This window comes from Nicotiana sylvestris, chromosome 1 (genome assembly GCF_000393655.2).
Source record: "Nicotiana sylvestris chromosome 1, ASM39365v2, whole genome shotgun sequence".
Lineage (NCBI taxonomy): Eukaryota > Viridiplantae > Streptophyta > Magnoliopsida > Solanales > Solanaceae > Nicotiana > Nicotiana sylvestris.
The window spans coordinates 4,566,197-4,583,537 of record NC_091057.1 but is presented as its reverse complement, the minus strand read 5'-3'; the positions used below and the strand labels follow the sequence as shown (position 1 = coordinate 4,583,537).

Sequence of the window (17,341 nt, the reverse complement as noted above, 5' to 3'; positions counted from 1 at the left end):
TTGTTGTTTGATTGAGTTTCTTCTTCTACTTGTTCTGATAATGTGTATGTATGTATTTGTTGTGCAATTAGTTGAATTTCAAATTTGAACTGATTAACTGATTCCTCGGATACAATTCTGTTTAGTCAATACAATTCGAATCATGTGTCCTATACTGTTAAATGTCTGATTTTGGTTTCGATTGTATGTGTTATAACTAATATAGTCGAGTCGACATGTGTCTCAATTAGTTTCAACTGTCTGAACAAAATAAATCGATTTGCTTCTGTTAAACATTGCCTGAATCAATTAAGAACTAAGTTTAGTTACTTATAGTTGTTAATGTGATTTCAGAAACCTAAGGTTTGGTCTGTAATTGCAATCTGAATTGATGGCATGTGCACTTGTGCACAACATGTGCATAAAGGCCCTTTTTGAATTAAAATAGTTTGACAGCATGTTTGTCAGATTATATTCCTGCTGCCCATGTTTGCTTTTAGTAAATAAAATGGGAAAGAGGACTGTCAGGGAATGTCATGGGAGGGTTTTATTTTTAAGTAATTAAGGGGAAAAAGAAAACAGATGACATGGGAGGTTTGTATACTAAAAGGTTTGAGTGGAAACTGAAAAAGAGAGAGCACATGGGAGGGTGTTTTGGTGATTGATGAACAAGCTGTTAAAGGGCAGACTTTAGGCTTATAAAAGAAGAGGACTTCCATCAGTTTTAGAAAATAGAGATTTGAGAGGAGAGAGCTGAAATACATACATATTAATACACACAGAACATACAGGAGACAGACAGGGAGATTTTCGATAATAACACAAGACAGAGAAGTAAAACAAGGAAGGTATAAACATTGAGGGACTGGTTCTGGATTTTAAAATACACAGATAGAGAGATAGATAGGGATAGAAAGAGAGCAATAAATAAAAAACAGACAAGGAAATCAGAAACTTTGGTTTTGTTTGAAGTTCATCTGCTGTCAATCTGTTAGGTAGTATTGTTTCTTCTAAGTTTTAGTCGAGATTACTGGTAGTGTTTGTTGCATTGGTTTATCTCGGAATTGGATTGTCTGGAGTTCTATTTCTACTACACTGTGTGCTGCCATCATTTGGCCTTTTCCCTCGTTTATAATTGCATCTTGCACTGGAATTTGTCCTGCTGCTATTTATCTGCTACTGCTGCTGCTTCGTTTGCACTGCTGCTCAACTGACTCTCCTGCTTTCTTCATTGTAAGCATCTCCCAGGTACACATTTCAAGTCCCATATTGGTGTAACCGAAACAGTTTGAAAGCATGAAATGAAAAAGGTTGAAGAAGTTCAAAGTTATTTGTTGTAATATTCATGGTATATTAATGGGCCTGTGTAGTTGTCAGTTTACAATTCAATAGTACGAAAGTGTATGTTAACTAACATTCATTTGAGCTTAGTCCTTCACGTTTTAGTTTGTAGTTGTTTGTTAATACGGGGTATGGATACTCCAAACTTATACTATGCTGCCTTGTTTTATTTTAGTCCTTTTGCTGGGTCTCGTTAGGTAGTACATAAGATCACATTCAAATCCCATTAGTAACAACGCCTAGTAGTTAATTCCTTTAATCTTGCCTAAATAAGTTTAGCTAAATTCAACTCAAGAAATGTTTGGAGTATGTAGCGTTTCACCAGCTTGTATGTCATTTTCATTAAAATTGAAGGCAGGTTCTATGAGATACTGCATTCTTCATCTTGCAAACAATTCACCAAATGAATCAAATGATTGACAGGAAATCCGGATTTGGTTAAGTAATTTAGCACGTACCCTTTTCCCTTTTTATTTTAGAGACAAACATAATAGAAAATGTAGCCACTTTAGGATATCTCTTTTAAATAATGAGATGAGCCCCGTTAGAAGAAAGATACACATTGCGGGGCCCTCAATAAATAAACATTTAGAATTTGGAGATGGGCGGTATAGTGAATTTCCTTGCCTTCTCCAAAGATAACAACACGTTAGACTCTTTAGGCGCGGCTTAATTAAATTACCTTCTTAAACACGGGTGCACATTGATGTGACCCAAATCCAAGTCTCAACGGAGTCAAAATGTGTTGACGATCACGGGCGCATTGATTGTGACGTGGTTCGAGATGCATTTTCACGACGTTGCAATTCTATAAAAATAAGTGATAATGATAAAAGCGGTTTAAACTTAATAAAAGCACGTAAGTCATAACATGTATTTAAATCAGATATTTAGCCATTATAACAATTTAAGCGACCGTGCTAGAACCACGGGATTCGAGGGTGCCTAACACCTTCCCTCGGGTCAACAGAATTCCTTACTTAGAATTTCTGGTTCGCAGACTTCATTTGGATAGTCGAATATTTTTCCTCGATTTGGGATTCAAGATAAACCGGTGACTTGGGACACCAAAAGCCAAACCTTTCCCAAGTGGCGACTCTGAATTAAATAAATAATCTCATTTCGAATATTGTCACTTAAATTGGAAAAACTTCACCCGCGCATTTAACCCTTCGGGGCGGAGCGCGCAAAAAGGAGGTGTGACACCTGGCCATCCAGAAAACTTCAAACTTTTGCAATTTTATTATTTGTTTATTTATTCTAATTAATTTTTTTGTGGGTTTATTACATCTAAGTTTGAAGTTTGAAGTGAATCCATATCTCAAGAAAATTATTTTTTCATAATGGAATGTATATTTGTTTTTGTGGATTTCAAGTTGAACTGAAAGTATCATGGACAACAAGAAATCCAGGTCGTAGCTTTTATGGGTACAAAGTTGACTAAGTAAGTGAACCATTTTCGAATTTCATTTTTAGTGTTGTCACTTTCTTGTGTAAATAAGAAGTAGACGTAATTTTACCTAAATATGGTCGGGTTCAAGTATTTTAGTATTGACCCGTTTGACATGGATAAAAAAATCAGGTGACAATATTTAATTGGATATTTATTACACCTCAAATTTGTATATACATACGCGCTATATTTTTTGCACTGGTTTCAGCTTTTATGTTAAAGTAAAACATAAGAAATAGAATTAGAAGGCCAAAATGAAACAGAATTAAAATAAAGTATCAAAATAAAAAATGGGGCGAAGGTAAATAGGCTTCGTATGTATTTGGCCAATTTTTAAATATAAAAACGGAAGTCACTAGTGACGTGTTTTCTTACAATATTTGCCTTGTCAAAGTACTATACAACGTCACTAGTGACGTGTCATAGTCAAAATCCAAACCTCAAATAGCTTTCACATCTCTAGGACCAACCAACCTACCTCATCATCCATTGGCTCTGTCAACGATCTCTATATATAGATACATACTATGTTTAACATCTCAGTCTCTAAGTATTTGCAAAGTTAGCCGAAATCACAACAATGGCCAAAGAGGGAACAAAAGTGCCAAGAATCAAATTGGGTTCACAGGGGCTAGAAGTGTCAGCTCAAGGACTTGGTTGTATGGGTATGTCCGCTTTTTATGGGCCGCCCAAACCCGAGCCCGATATGATCCAACTCATTCACCATTCCATCAACTCTGGTGTCACCTTTCTTGATACATCAGATGTGTATGGGCCCCACACCAATGAAATCCTACTTGGCAAGGTACTCTTTAAATTCTTTTATTTTTTTAATTTTATGCTGTAGGATGATTGTACCTAATGCTAATGTGTTGTACGTTTTTTTTTTCTTTTTAATTTTGGTAAAGGAGTTGTATGATAGGTACTTCTGGCGTTTTGAGCTGTACTAATGCTGAATATGTTGTACCTTAGCAAGAGATTTGGTCATGGTTCTTCAAACATTGTACTCTCTCCGTTTCCATGTGACGTAGTTTTAATGAAACGTAGTTTTACTAGGGATTTAGTTTAAAATAGAAAAAAAAAATAGAAATTGTTGTCTTAAACATTGCCTACAATTTTTCGACTATAAAAGTATGCCATTAAATATAGTAAAATAAGAAGTTTGAAGTTAAATTATTTCAAAAAATAGAAAGGTATTAGTTTTTCAGAACGAACTAATAAGGAAATAATGTCATATAAACTGTAATGAAGTGAGGATATCTTATGGGGTGTTATGGGGGAGAATGTTATGGCTGCTTGGTAGTATAGTCAAAACTCTTTATAACAGTCTCGTTTATTTCGAATATTTTGGATGTTATAGCGAACTGCTGTTATAGAGAACATATATTATAACATGACATAAAAATTGGTTCCGGAAAAAATTTGACTTTTATAGTGAAGTATTGTTATATAAGGATGTTCTAGGTGTGACCGTAGAAGGTTTCTTGTGAGATGAGTGCTAGTATGCAAAGTTCATCCTTATAACTAATTCTCAATTTTGATGTTTGTGCCATACGCAAGAAATTCATTCTTAATGATGCTTAAAGTCTTACTATTACTTTAGGTACTAAAATCTACCGAGATCAAGAAAACGAAACTAGTAGCAAGAGTTGAAGTAAAATAATAGAGATGATAGTAAATGGAAAACTTAGATATACAGAGAAAGAGAGGGAGTCATTTCGTGGAAACAACCTCTTGCAGAAATGCAGGGTAAGGCTGCATACAATAGAATCTTGTGGTCCGACCCTTCCCTAGACCCCGCGCATATCGGGAGCTTATTGCACCAGACTGCTCTTTGTCTAGTCCAAGATACAAAGCATTGTTGTTACAAAGTCGGACAAGTAAAATAAAGAGAGCTTTTCTGAGAGTAATGTAGTAGTTGCAGTCTATGTTGCGCAGAATCTTCAAAACAGCTGCCACACCCGTTTCGGATCGTCCAAAAATGCACTACTTTTGGAGAATCCGATATGCACCCATCAACATTTTCGGAGAATCCGAACAACATAGGTTTCAATGAGTAATAGATTTCATGTGCAACTGCATACTTTCAAATCATAACTTTCTTATCTTTTATATGCGACTGAGAACATTTATCCATTTTTGTAAGATTTCTGCAAGAATAGTTACCTAACTTCTGATAATATACATATCTATGCAGGCGTTGAAGGGAGGGGTGAGAGAACGAGTTGAGTTAGCAACAAAATTTGGAGCTATTTTTGCAGATGGAAAGATAAAAGTGTGTGGAGAGCCAGCCTATGTAAGGGCAGCATGCGAGGCTAGCTTAAAGCGACTTGATGTTGACTGCATTGACTTGTACTACCAGCACCGAATTGATACACGCGTGCCTATTGAAGTCACGGTTGGTTCTCTTTCTCCATTTCTAACTCTGGAAATTGCGGGTTACGAACATTTTGCAATCTACTGATTGAGCATTAAATGATTGACTTGTTTGGAGACACTAAATATTTGAATTCAATATCAAAATTTTATGAACACTTACGGCTCCAGTGCTGCATCAACCTACACCATCATTTTTGGAATTGATCTGGCTGTTGACATCCAATTTAACAATTATGTTGAGTGCTGTATTATTGAATGTTTTCACATCTTTGTTCAAAAGGATAATTATCAGCATTTCTTATTCTTGATTGACTAGGTTGGAGAACTTAAGAAGCTGGTTGAAGAGGGTAAAATAAAATATATAGGTCTATCCGAGGCATCAGCATCGACGATTAGAAGAGCACATGCAGTTCATCCAATAACAACAGTACAATTAGAATGGTCTCTATGGTCTAGAGATGTAGAGGAAGAAATAATCCCTACTTGCAGGTATATTCTGCTTTCTGTTAGTTTTTTGTATTTCTGCGCGGTCTATAACTATGTGAGATCTTGATATTTGCCTTCCTGTTAATCTACCAGAGAACTCGGTATTGGGATTGTGGCATACAGTCCACTAGGACGGGGATTTTTGTCATCCGGTCCAGAGCTGCTTGAAGATTTGTCAAGTGAAGATTTCCCAAAGGTTAGATTGTACTGAATATTTGTTTTGGATTTCAAGCATATTGATCTCATGTTTAATTGCACTGCATTTCTGTTGCTACTATATTTACTTGTTTGAGGAAAGAAAGGGTTTTGATCACTAAGCTATTTGATTTGGATGATATTGCTAGGGACTAAAGCTCTGATCAATAGTTGGTATTGTAAACCATGTAGTATAAACTTTACATTTGTTCCTTATATGGAAGAGATGTACATGGACCATTTAAAAGTAACTTGCTTTCTGACAAGCGAGTTTATTTATGTATGTTAATGATGTACATTTCAATCGAAAAAGACATGTTTTTGGATGAGTTGGTGGTCCAGAATACTATCTGTTCAGAAGTTTCTGCCTCTTGCTTTCTAGCATTTTACTTTGGGAATTTCCCACATCTCAGGCAAGAGGCGGACCCAAGATTTTAACGCGATGGGGACACAATATTTGGCTCAACCAGTGCCGCCTAAAGGCTTTTAGCGTTCGGGCCTTCAGGGTGCCAAGTGATTTAAATTAGTCATTTTAAGGTATACACATACATATACAAGATTTCTACCGAAGTTTACAAGGTCCGGTGATCCCTTAACATAACACATAGATCCGCCTCTGCTCAGGCACGCTTAATTCTTGCATACATGCTCGCTGAATGAAAGGAATAGTTGTGTTGATTGACGTGTTCCTGACCTTACATGCTTAGATTTCATATTGGTGTCCAAAGTTTTGCATGCACCATATTGCCATTTTGATGAACTGGTATCCGAAGCTGCTTCATGATGTTCACTGTACTATTTGTTTTTCCTCTACTGATGACCAATATCGAGGGAGAGCTACTGATGTGAGAATCTGGGGCTGCGTGAGACCTTTGATAATTATATTCTATAATCTGTCAAAGCCCTAAAGTATATTATCGTATTGTAGACGTTTCTGTATTTGACTTAAATGAATCTTCAATTTTGCAGCATCTCCCAAGGTTCCAGGCTGATAATCTTGAGCATAACAAAATATTATATGAAAGAATTTGTCAAATGGCGGCAAAGAAGGGATGCACCCCCTCTCAACTGGCCTTGGCGTGGGTACATCACCAAGGGAACGATGTGTGTCCTATCCCGGGCACCACTAAGGTTGAAAACTTGAACCAGAACATTGAAGCTCTCACCATAAAGTTAACATCAGAAGATATGGTGGAACTTGAATCCATTGCTTCAGCTAATGCAGTCCAGGGTGATAGGTACAGTTCTGGCGCGACTACTTACAAAGATTCCGACACTCCACCCCTTTCGGTATGGAAGGCTACATAATGATGCAATCGTGGAATTAGTGTCTCTCAGTTTGTTTGTTGAGTTGAGTTGTTCCTGTATTGCGCATTGTATGTGCTGAAAAGCTGCAATTTTTCTGTTTTAAACAACTGTGCCACTTGTGACCTTATGATTATTCGAATAATAAAATGTTTGACTCTGTTTGCATACTCTTTACTATGAAGTAAAACACTAAATTATTATTGCTTTACCAAATATGTAAGATTCAATCTTTTTGTTAATTGGACAGAATCAAGATTTATGTTTTTAATAAGGGTCGAGTTGGATAAATTTGTGCGTCCTTCGACTGATCCCTTGATTACTGTTACCTTCTCCTAGCACAAGTATTGGGTCAGTTTGTCCATTTTTCAAGAAAAAGACCCCAAACAAGGAATGCAGTTTTTAGATATATTTTATGGATGCATGTTTATTTAGCTTATATGTCAAATGTCTTTTTTTTTTTTTTTTTTTTTAATTTCTTGAACTTTGTGTCACCAGTCAAATACAATCAGGATATCGATTGTGAGTTCGCGAATTTTCTAAATTGAACAACTCAGCTATTATTAAATAAGTAAAGACAAAGAGAACAGAGTAATTGACACAAGCACCCAAAAGTTGAATATTATTTTGCACATGTGCTTGTATAATGGCTGGCTAATGTTACTTATTTGCCTCTTTTTAACATAACAAGTTAGTCCATAATTGTCTTCTGTCTACACAGCTTCATATAAACCTCTGCATCTTCATCCTGCAGAACCCCCCCCCCCCCCCAGTTTCTCTACATTTAACATGCAAAAAGAGATTTTCTTAAACCCAACAATGGATTCCGAAGGAAGAAAAGTGCCAAGAATGAAGCTCGGCTCACAAGGTTTGGAAGTGTCAGCTCAAGGACTCGGTTGCATGGGCATGTCAGCCTTTTATGGCCCGCCGAAACCTGAAGATGACATGATCAAGCTCATTCATCATGCCATTAACTCCGGTATCACTTTCCTCGATACTTCAGATGTATATGGGCCTCACACCAATGAAATCCTCATCGGCAAGGCATGTTAGTTACCTCTTGAAATCGCAACTGGTTTATTTGTCATAGACCTTTCATTTTAATGTCTTAATGCATGTTTTTTGCTTGGTTGCTTTATTCTCACTGTTCCTTGAGCCGAAGGTCTATCAGAAACAACGTCTCTATCTTTATAAGGTAGGGGTAAAATCTGCGTACCCACCACCCTCCCCTGACCCCACTTATGGGATTACATTGGATTTGTTGTTGTAATTTGAATACTAAGATAATTGAGACTACAGTTCAGTTTTCCTGTTTTAAACAGTTTATGGATACCCACAAGAGAGTATTGCAAGATTGCTAGGACATCTTCCTTGGCAATAAAATGTTATAAAGGATCTTATACATAGTGTAATTTGGAAAAGAGGGAGCAATTTTGCTATTGAATCCTTGTGTGTTTCCTAATTTGTTCAGTTGAGGGTAACAATCTGCAAGTAATCAAGTTGTTCATAATGGTTCGATCCCTGTATCTTCGTTTGGCATGGCATAAGCAAGAAAGGTTGGTACTAGTGCGCATGTGATATATACTGTGTCTACTTGTGATCAGAGGTGGATCCAGGATTTGAACTTATGAGTTTGAGTTCGCGAATCTTGATTCTACCACTACTCATTTATTTTACGATATTCGAAATCAATTATTTGTACTTATTTAGTGAATTGTTAACACATATACTGGTCGAGCCAAAGCTACTGAGTACGAATAAACCATAAGTTGAACACTACATCCACCAGGGGCGGATTTAGCCGGAGGAAGGGGGTTCACCCGAATCCCTTTTGCCGAAAAATTACACTGTGCGTATAAGGAAAAATCCATCTTGTACGTCTATATATTATATTTTGATCCCCTTGCCATAGTCCAAAACCATAGCTCAGTGGTCAAGGGGATTCAAACCCTTTCTGAGGTCGCTGGTTCAACTTCCACTTATCTGTCTTTGTAATCAGCATGAGCATTTATCTGTCTTTATACTGATTTACTGATTTACAGATTTGTTGATTAACGTTCACATTATGACCATGGCAGGCTATGAAAGAAGGGATGAGAGAAAGAGTTGAGTTGGCAACAAAGTTTGGTATTAGTTCCGCAGATGGAAAAATAGAAATAATTGGAGATCCCTCGTACGTAAGGGCAGCATGCGAAGCCAGCTTAAAGAGACTTGATGTTGACTGCATTGATTTGTACTATCAACATCGGATTGATAAGCGTGTGCCTATTGAAATCACGGTCTGTCCTCTTTTACCATTGAATTTTTGTCACCAATTTTATAACGAGGTTGCAAAGTAGAGCTTGTCATAGCGATTTATTTGTAATAACCTTATAAGTGACCTTGTTGTGTAAATATTTCATACACGATCGTGCATATAACTTAACTCTTAGTGATAGAGGATAAGATGATTGACTTGCTAAGGTATAATGACTTTTGGTAGGCACAAAATATTGGAAATTTCAGAGTTATTTGGGCATTTTGTGAAGAAGATAATCAGAATGTTGCAAAATGATGCTCTCTTTCATTTTTCCAATTAAACTTATCAAGACGAACTAAAAAAGAGCAGCCCGATGCACTAAGCTCCCGCTATTAGCGAGGTCTAGCGAAGGGCCGGACCATAAGGGTCTATTGTATGCACATTTACCCTGCGTTTATGCAAGAGGCTGTTTCCACGGCTCGAACCCGTGATCTCCTGGTTACATGACAATAATTTTACTGGTTACGCCAAGCCTCCCCTTCCTTATCAAGACGAACTGATAGTAATCAAATGATACATCATCCTATTCAGAAGTGTACATCATTTTCTTCTGTATCTTTGTCCATCATGCTTGTCGTTCAAAATTTAGTATTCTTTGAGATTTGCTATTGTTTTTTACAAAGATGGGAGAACTCAAGAAGCTGGTTGAAGAGGGTAAAATAAAATATATAGGTCTATCCGAGGCTTCAGCAACGACGATTAGAAGAGCACATGCAGTTCATCCAATAACAGCAGTACAATTAGAATGGTCTCTGTGGTCGAGAGATGTAGAGGAAGAAATAATCCCTACTTGCAGGTTTAACATTCATCATATCCATTTTCATTTAGTGTCTAAAGAAACGTTAATTATAAGTTCTTAATGTAGCATTGATCATGATTAAACTTAATTTTGTAGGGAACTTGGAATTGGAATCGTAGCATACAGTCCCCTGGGAAAAGGTTTTTTGTCATCTGGTCCGAAGCTGCTCGAGGATTTGTCGAATGAGGACTTTCGGAAGGTTAGCTGCATCCTTTTTTGCTCTTCTCATGTCTTACTTTGAAGCGGAGCCTTGGCGTAACTGGTAAAGTTGCTGCCGTGTGATCAGGAGGTCACGATTTCGAGCCGTGGAAACGGGCTCTTGCAGAAATGTACAGTAAGGCTACGTACAGTAGACCTTTATGGTCCGACGCTTCCCTGGACCCCGCGCATAACAGGAGCTTAGTGCATCGGACTGCTCCTTTTTTCACTTATGCAGAAGATTTATATATTTAGAACGCAAAAATTTGAGCTTTAAATCTGGTGTTAGCTAGAATTGCTAAGTTCAATCTTGACCAATCAAAGCCAATTCTATCTTTGTAGCTAGTTTCTATTTCAAAAGAAACTAACTAGATATTGAATTTGATACATATATTGATTTTACAGCATATACCAAGGTTTCAAGCCGAGAATCTTGAGCATAACAAGATCTTGTACGAGAGAATTTGCAAAATGGCAGAGAAGAAAGGATGTACGCCATCTCAACTAGCCTTGGCTTGGGTACATCACCAAGGAAATGATGTGTGCCCCATCCCAGGTATCAGATACGGATCCAGAATCTAAATTTCATGGGTTCAATCTTTACATTCTTACAATTGAACCCATTATTTTTTTTAATCTTAGTGATTTTTCAAATACATATATGTACTTCGTGTTAAAAATACTAGATTCAGTTGAACCTACTGAATATTGACTATGATACGTCTGCTGCTGCCAGGTACCACAAAGATCGAAAACCTCAACCAAAACATCGGAGCTTTGTCAATTAAGTTAACAACAGAAGACATGGTGGAACTTGAATACATTGCTTCAGCTGATGCAGTCAAAGGTGAAAGAGATGCTTCTGGTGCAAATCACAAAAACTCTGATACTCCACCATTGTCAACTTGGAAGGCTACGAGATAAGATTTTCGCGCACTTTCCACGTTACAATGTATCTGAAACATGTTCTTGTTGGAAATAGTAAATATTATAAAAGTTTAAACAAGTGTCTAGGCTCATTTGTACTGTCGAGTCATCCCAGAATATTCACTAATCATTGTTCATATAACTTGAAGTTTAAGGGTCGATACAACAACAACAACAACAATAACAACGTAATCCCACATGTCGGGTCTGGAGGAAGTTTAAGGGTTGATAATAACCTTATATACATGATAGTGTATGTCCAAACAACGAAGTTTCATGTTCAGTAAATGTTTGTTATATTTTTTAAACTAAGTCCTTCCAATACAGAACTTCATATATAAGAGTGTGTGAGGTCTTTAGACTTGAAATTTCTACCTGTAAACCAAGTGTTGGTGGCATACTGGCATATATGAGAAAACAAATAATATACCACAATCTCCTCTTTTTCATCATCATGTAATCCTTTTATTCTTATTCCCTTATTCTTTTAGAGAAAATTGCAAATCACTAAATGATAGTAATACAAAACTTGAATATATCTTATGCAGAGACGCATCTAAGATTTTGAGTTTATGAGTTTTGGATTCTAAAAAAGACATCAGACTAGTTCCAGATAAATTATTATAGTACATATCAAGTGGAATTTTTAATATAGAGTTTGAGCCAAAGCTATACTGTCGAACATATAGCTATCACTATAGCTCCGCCTCCTGATCCTTTGTACTATCAAATAGGATATGCGATAGCTCGCAAAGGACAGGCCTTGGCTAAAGTGATACCAAACTTCTCCTCCATGTCTAGTTCTTCTGGCTTAATGCCTTCTTCAAGTTTCCAATTGAAGGAATTCAAGAGTGAGCCTACCATTACTGGAACCATTCTCGATGCTGCCAGAGGTAAGCCAGGGCATATTCTTCGCCCAGCACCAAATGGAATCAATTCAAAATCTTTGCCTCGCACGTCCAATTCTGAACTCCAGAACCTCTCAGGTTTAAACACTAGTGGCTCCTCCCACAAAGCTGAGTCTCGACTGATTGCCCACACATTAACTAGTACCTGTGAGTAGGGGTGTCAAATTTAGCTCAAAAAAATTTAACTTATCCAACTCATCCAAATTTGGATGGTTTGACTGGACATATATTAATTGGCGGGTTTATTTAGGCATAGCCCGAGTTAGCCATCTATAGTTTGGTCAATTCGGAACAGTTGACCAACTAGGACAACCTATGTAGCCCAAATTAACCGATAAGGAAACTTATCAACACATTGAAAAAAAGAAGTTTTTCGCGTTTGGTTAGTTAAATGTAGTCATGATAATCAAAAGAAAAGCTTGTGTTGGTTTGGTCAGCTAATGACCCAATTAGCTTATCGATTCAACCCATTTTGACCTGCACATTTGAAATTAAAACCTTACTTGTGAGCCCTTCGGGATGATGTAATCACACAATTCAACATCTTGCTCTACTTTGCGTGGGAGTAAGAAAGGAACTGGTGGGTGCATTCTTAAGGTTTCTTTGACAATACATTGCAAGTAGGGGAGTCGAGAAACATCATCTTCTTTTATTGGTTTTCCTTTTCCAACGACTTCTGCAAGCTCAGCTTGGACTTTCTTCATAATCTCAGGTTGTCTAAGTATTTCTGCCATTGCCCATTCCACTGTACTTGTCGTCGTATTAGTACCGCCAATGAATATGTCCTGAAACATTTTTCATAAATCCCATCAAATATGTCAATGCGAACCTAGTAAGAATTTTTTTTTTTTTTTTTTTGTGTTAATTAGTTAGTGTATCATCTTAATTATTGAAACACTGGTAAAGTTGTTGTCATGTAATGAGGAGGTCACAGGTTCGAACCATGGAAACAGCCTTTTGCAGAAAGGTAAGGGTAATGTTGTGTATAATAAACTTTTGTGGTTCGGCCCTTCCTCGAACCCTTCGCATAGCTAGAGCTTAATGCAACGGGCTGCCCTTTAGTGTATCATCTGAATTATTGAAACATAGAATTTTGTTCTAGTATGTAAAAAAAGATTGCTATTGGAAACAATCTCTCGACCTTCACTAGGTAAGGGTAAGGCATGCGTACACATAACTACCATCCGCAGACCCACTTTGTGGGAATATACTGGGTTTGTTGTTTTTTCTTTACGTAAAAAAGATTGCAGTTTTTTTATATATCATATTATGTTAAATTCAAAAAGAAGATGTCTTGAACTATGATAGTAAAAATAAAACAACAACAATAAGAACACAGTGAAATCTCACGAGTGGGGTATCGAGAGGGTAGAGTGTACGCATACTTTACCCCTATCCGGAGGAGTAGAGAAGCTGTTTCTGAAATACACTCAGCTCAAGAAGACGGAAATAGACAATAGATCCGTAACAACAACAGAAGTCAGAAAAAATAATATTAGCATCGTAACAGACCCAAAAAAATGGACAAACAATAACAATAACCAATAATAATACCACGAAAATAAAACTAAAGCTGATGATAAAAGAGAAGCACAAACCAGGAGCAAGGAATTGATGTGATTCTGATCGATTTCTTCCGAATTTTCTTCTCTAATTTTGAGAAACACTTCCAAAACATCATTCTTTATACTTCTGCTCCTCTTTTCCTCCAATCGCTCGTTGATCAAATCATCGAAAAGCACAAACAACTTATTGAAATGAATGTCTGTGTTACGCCTAATTCGTTGAGGATCAATGTTTTCAAGTATGGGAAAAAAATCCACTAGGTTAGGCTTCCCAGCCTCGGCCAAGATGTTCCAAATCACGTCCTTCAACTCTACCTGTGATGAATCCAAAAAAAAGGGTCACAAACAATTATGCACTCTTTAGTACACAAAAAGAAGAGGAGCCTTTGGTGTAGCTGGTAAAGTTGTTGCCGTGTGACCAGGAGGTTACGGGTTCAAGCCGTGGAAACAACCACTTATAGAAATGCAAGGTATGGTTGCCTACAATAGACTCCGCGCATAGCAGGAGCTTAGTGCACCAGGCTGCCCTTGTTTAGTACACAAAAAGTCAAATTGAGGAGTGAGGGCGTCACAATAACATTTTTCAGCTCTACCTTTAAATAAAAAGAAGGGAGCCTTTGCGTAACTGGTAAAGTTGTTGTCATGTGACCAGGAGGTCACGAGTTTAAGCCGTGGAAACAACCTCTTGTAGAAATGCAGGGTAAGGCTGCGTACGATAGACCCTGCGCATAGCAGGAGCTTAGTGCACTAGGTTGCCCTTGTTTAGTACACAAAAAGTCAAAATGAGGAGTCGGAGCGTCACAATAACATTTTTCAGCTCTACCTTTATACAAAAAGAAGGGAGCCTTGGCGTAACTGGTAAAGTTGTTGTCATTTGACCAGGAGGTCACAGGTTCAAGCCGTGGAAACTGACTCTTATAGAAATGTAGGGTAATGTTGCGTGTAATAGACCACTGCCCTTTTTTTATTAGTACACAAAGTCAAAATGAGGAGTCGGGGCATCACAATAACATTTTTCAGCTCTACCTTTGAATCAAAAAAAGGGTCAACCAAGTCCTTAGAGAAGAGAATATTGGACAAGAAATTGAGAGAGGTCTTGAAAGCAGCTTTGCCAATGATCACAGCTTCACCTTCTTGACTACATTTTGCAACATAATCAACCAACTGTTGTACCTTTTGTGATCTTAAGTGTTGATTTGAATCAAGTTTAGTGAGTGAGAGGATGTTGGAGTTCAAGATTCGTCGAAGGGTTCGCCACGTCGGATTAACGGGGAGCCACGTCACTGAGAATTTGGAATAGTTGTGTGCTTGAAGTGCATTAGGGATAAATCTATTGGAAAATGCTTGATCTTGATTTTGAAGGACTTGTTTTGCCATGGTTGATGAAGAAATGACAATTGTGGTTATTTGGCCAAGTTTTAAACTCATAATTGGACCATAGATTTTGGCAAGATTGGCTAGTGATATATGAGGTTTTGCACCTAATAAATGAAATAAATTTCCTATTATTGGCAGTTGTAATGGCCCTGGTGGAAGCTTTTTGTTTCTTTTTGATAGAAAAAGAAGAAAAATGCAAGCAAAAATTGATCCAAACACAAGTGTAAAGTAATCCATATTCCTCTCCTACTCACTCTCCTTCAGACTCTCTTATTAATGTAAGAGTTATGCAACTCTACTCTCTCTCACTCTCACTCTCTCTCTATCTATCTATATATATATATATGTTTTCCCGGTAATTGGGAAGTTCATTACCTAAGAAGTGGCGGAGATAGTACTTTAGTTTTATAGGATCTTGATTCTAGAAAAGGCAGTTTACTAGGTTATAGATAATTATTATAAATCTGCAAAAACTACTAAATTTTACCGAACCCTAAGCAGAACTGTAGCTTCGGCCCTCGTTGTGGCTTGCCAAACTAGCAAATTCAAACACATGACTAAATGAAGGGTCCAAACACCACAAATTTTCTGCCTACTTTTCTTTTATTTGTACGACGAATTTTCTTTGAAGCAGAAGATTTTGAATAGCTAATCAATGAGTTAACATCACCTTGCTTTTTTTTTTTTCTTTTTTTTTTCTTATTGTATGTGGCATATAATTTCCAATTGTAAAATACTTATTAGTGTCTTACTTATTAATCAGTTGGGCAAGAAATTAAACAGTCAACAGTTGTGAGCCGTTGAAACTTTGCCTACGAAAGTCATTATAATTACCGGATTAATACAATATAATTTTTCAACGATAAAAGTTCAATTGAATCCCCTTTCTCTACTTAGCTCCGCCCCAGTCCACAGTTGAAAAAAAACATGTTTTACACGTGTGAGTGGGTGATCAAAGGATAGAATATAATTACACAAAACCTTAAATTTGGACGTTGCTACATTCAGGGGCGGAGATACGGTGGACGAAGCGGTGTCACGCGACATCGCTTTGATGATTTTTTTTTATTAAGCATGAGTAATTATACCGTGTCGAAACAAGTAACAAATATAAAATGACACCACTTGACATTAGGGCTGTGAGCACCTAATTTTTGACAATATTTAATTTTTTGTCACTTCTTCTATGTAAATATTTTAGGAATTTTAACCTACAATTTTTAGCTTTGTTAACTTTTTATTATAGGGTAAAAATACAAAATTTTAAAAGGTGAATTATTACTATTACTATTATTTTATTTTTTATTTTTATTTTTAAAATAATAAAAAAAATCCGAATTTTTTGTTTTTTTTTAAAATTTTCGGGTGAGATATAAAAAATAAGAAAAGGGAAGTATGGAATAAAAAAAATAAAGTAAAAGTGGGTGGAATTCTCTTTTAAAAAGTAAAAGAAAGTGGAAAATTAAAAGTAAAGTTTTGTGAAAATTTTAAAAAAATAAAAAGTAAAGAAGGTTGGAATTAAAAAATAAATATAAAGGTAGCTGAAAATTAAAAAAAATAAAGTAAAAGAAAGTAGAATTTTTATAAGAAAAGCAAAAAAAAGTGGATTATTTTTTTAAGAAAGGTAAAATAAGCGGAATCCTCTTTTAAAAGTAAAAAAAAAAGTGAGATTTTAAATAAGATAAAAGTAATTAAAGTTGGAATTTAAAAAATAAAAGTAAATAAAGGTGAGATTTCTTTTTATAAAAAAGAAAAGCAAATTGTAAGTGAGATTTCTTTTAATTAAAAAATAATAAAATATTTTTAAAAAAATAAAAACAAATCTGAAAAATTTCGAAAATTTTGCTATAAATAGAAGAGAAAATATGAGGAGAAAAGAGAGGGGTGAATTGAGAGAAACAATTTTTTTCTTCTTACGCTACGACAATTTCTACTCGGGTTATTCTTTATTCCTCTTTCTTTCGAAAATTTCCAGCAATTCAACACCCCAAAACCCAACAAAAAAATACTTCAAAACATCCCCCTTTACACGCCAAAGAGTGGTGTTAACAGTCGAGGTCGAGGATTCCGTTGGAGCTCTGTTCACCGGCTTTGATGATCATCTTTGCTTATGCTTGTTCGGCGTTCGTC

General features: G+C 36.4%; 2 protein-coding genes across 2 annotated transcripts; one reads left to right on the top strand and one right to left on the bottom strand.

Moving 5' to 3' along the window:
- Nucleotides 1-3,244: 3,244 nt before the first annotated feature.
- LOC104241207 (auxin-induced protein PCNT115-like) lies at nucleotides 3,245-11,810 on the top strand. Its single transcript, XM_009796130.2, is given in 9 exon segments — nucleotides 3,245-3,578; nucleotides 4,971-5,171; nucleotides 5,469-5,641; nucleotides 5,732-5,834; nucleotides 6,803-7,151; nucleotides 10,089-10,233; nucleotides 10,333-10,435; nucleotides 10,840-10,990; nucleotides 11,171-11,810. Coding segments are annotated over 9 exon segments (1,638 nt in total). The 5' UTR covers nucleotides 3,245-3,353; the 3' UTR covers nucleotides 11,359-11,810.
- A 91-nt stretch (nucleotides 11,811-11,901) lies between these two features.
- Nucleotides 11,902-15,558, bottom strand: LOC104241205 (geraniol 8-hydroxylase-like). The gene is made up of 4 exons (XM_009796124.2): nucleotides 14,861-15,558; nucleotides 13,868-14,149; nucleotides 12,773-13,054; nucleotides 11,902-12,414 (listed from the first exon to the last, which is right to left on the bottom strand). The coding sequence occupies exons 1-4, from the start codon at nucleotides 15,446-15,448 to the stop codon at nucleotides 12,088-12,090; spliced, it is 1,479 nt and encodes a 492-aa protein (XP_009794426.1). The 5' UTR covers nucleotides 15,449-15,558; the 3' UTR covers nucleotides 11,902-12,087.
- Between the last annotated feature and the right edge of the window lie 1,783 nt (nucleotides 15,559-17,341).

What these genes read in the sequence shown, in the direction of transcription:
- LOC104241205 (XM_009796124.2), bottom strand. Translation starts at nt 15,448, where the DNA reads ATGGATTACTTTACACTTGTGTTTGGATCAATTTTTGCTTGCATTTTT. An exon ending in ACCCTTTTTTTGATTCAAAG is followed by an intron (nt 14,150 to 14,860) that starts GTAGAGCTGAAA and finishes GATTCATCACAG; the next exon opens with GTAGAGTTGAAGGACGTGAT. An exon ending in TCATCCCGAAGGGCTCACAA is followed by an intron (nt 12,415 to 12,772) that starts GTAAGGTTTTAA and finishes CCCTACTCACAG; the next exon opens with GTACTAGTTAATGTGTGGGC.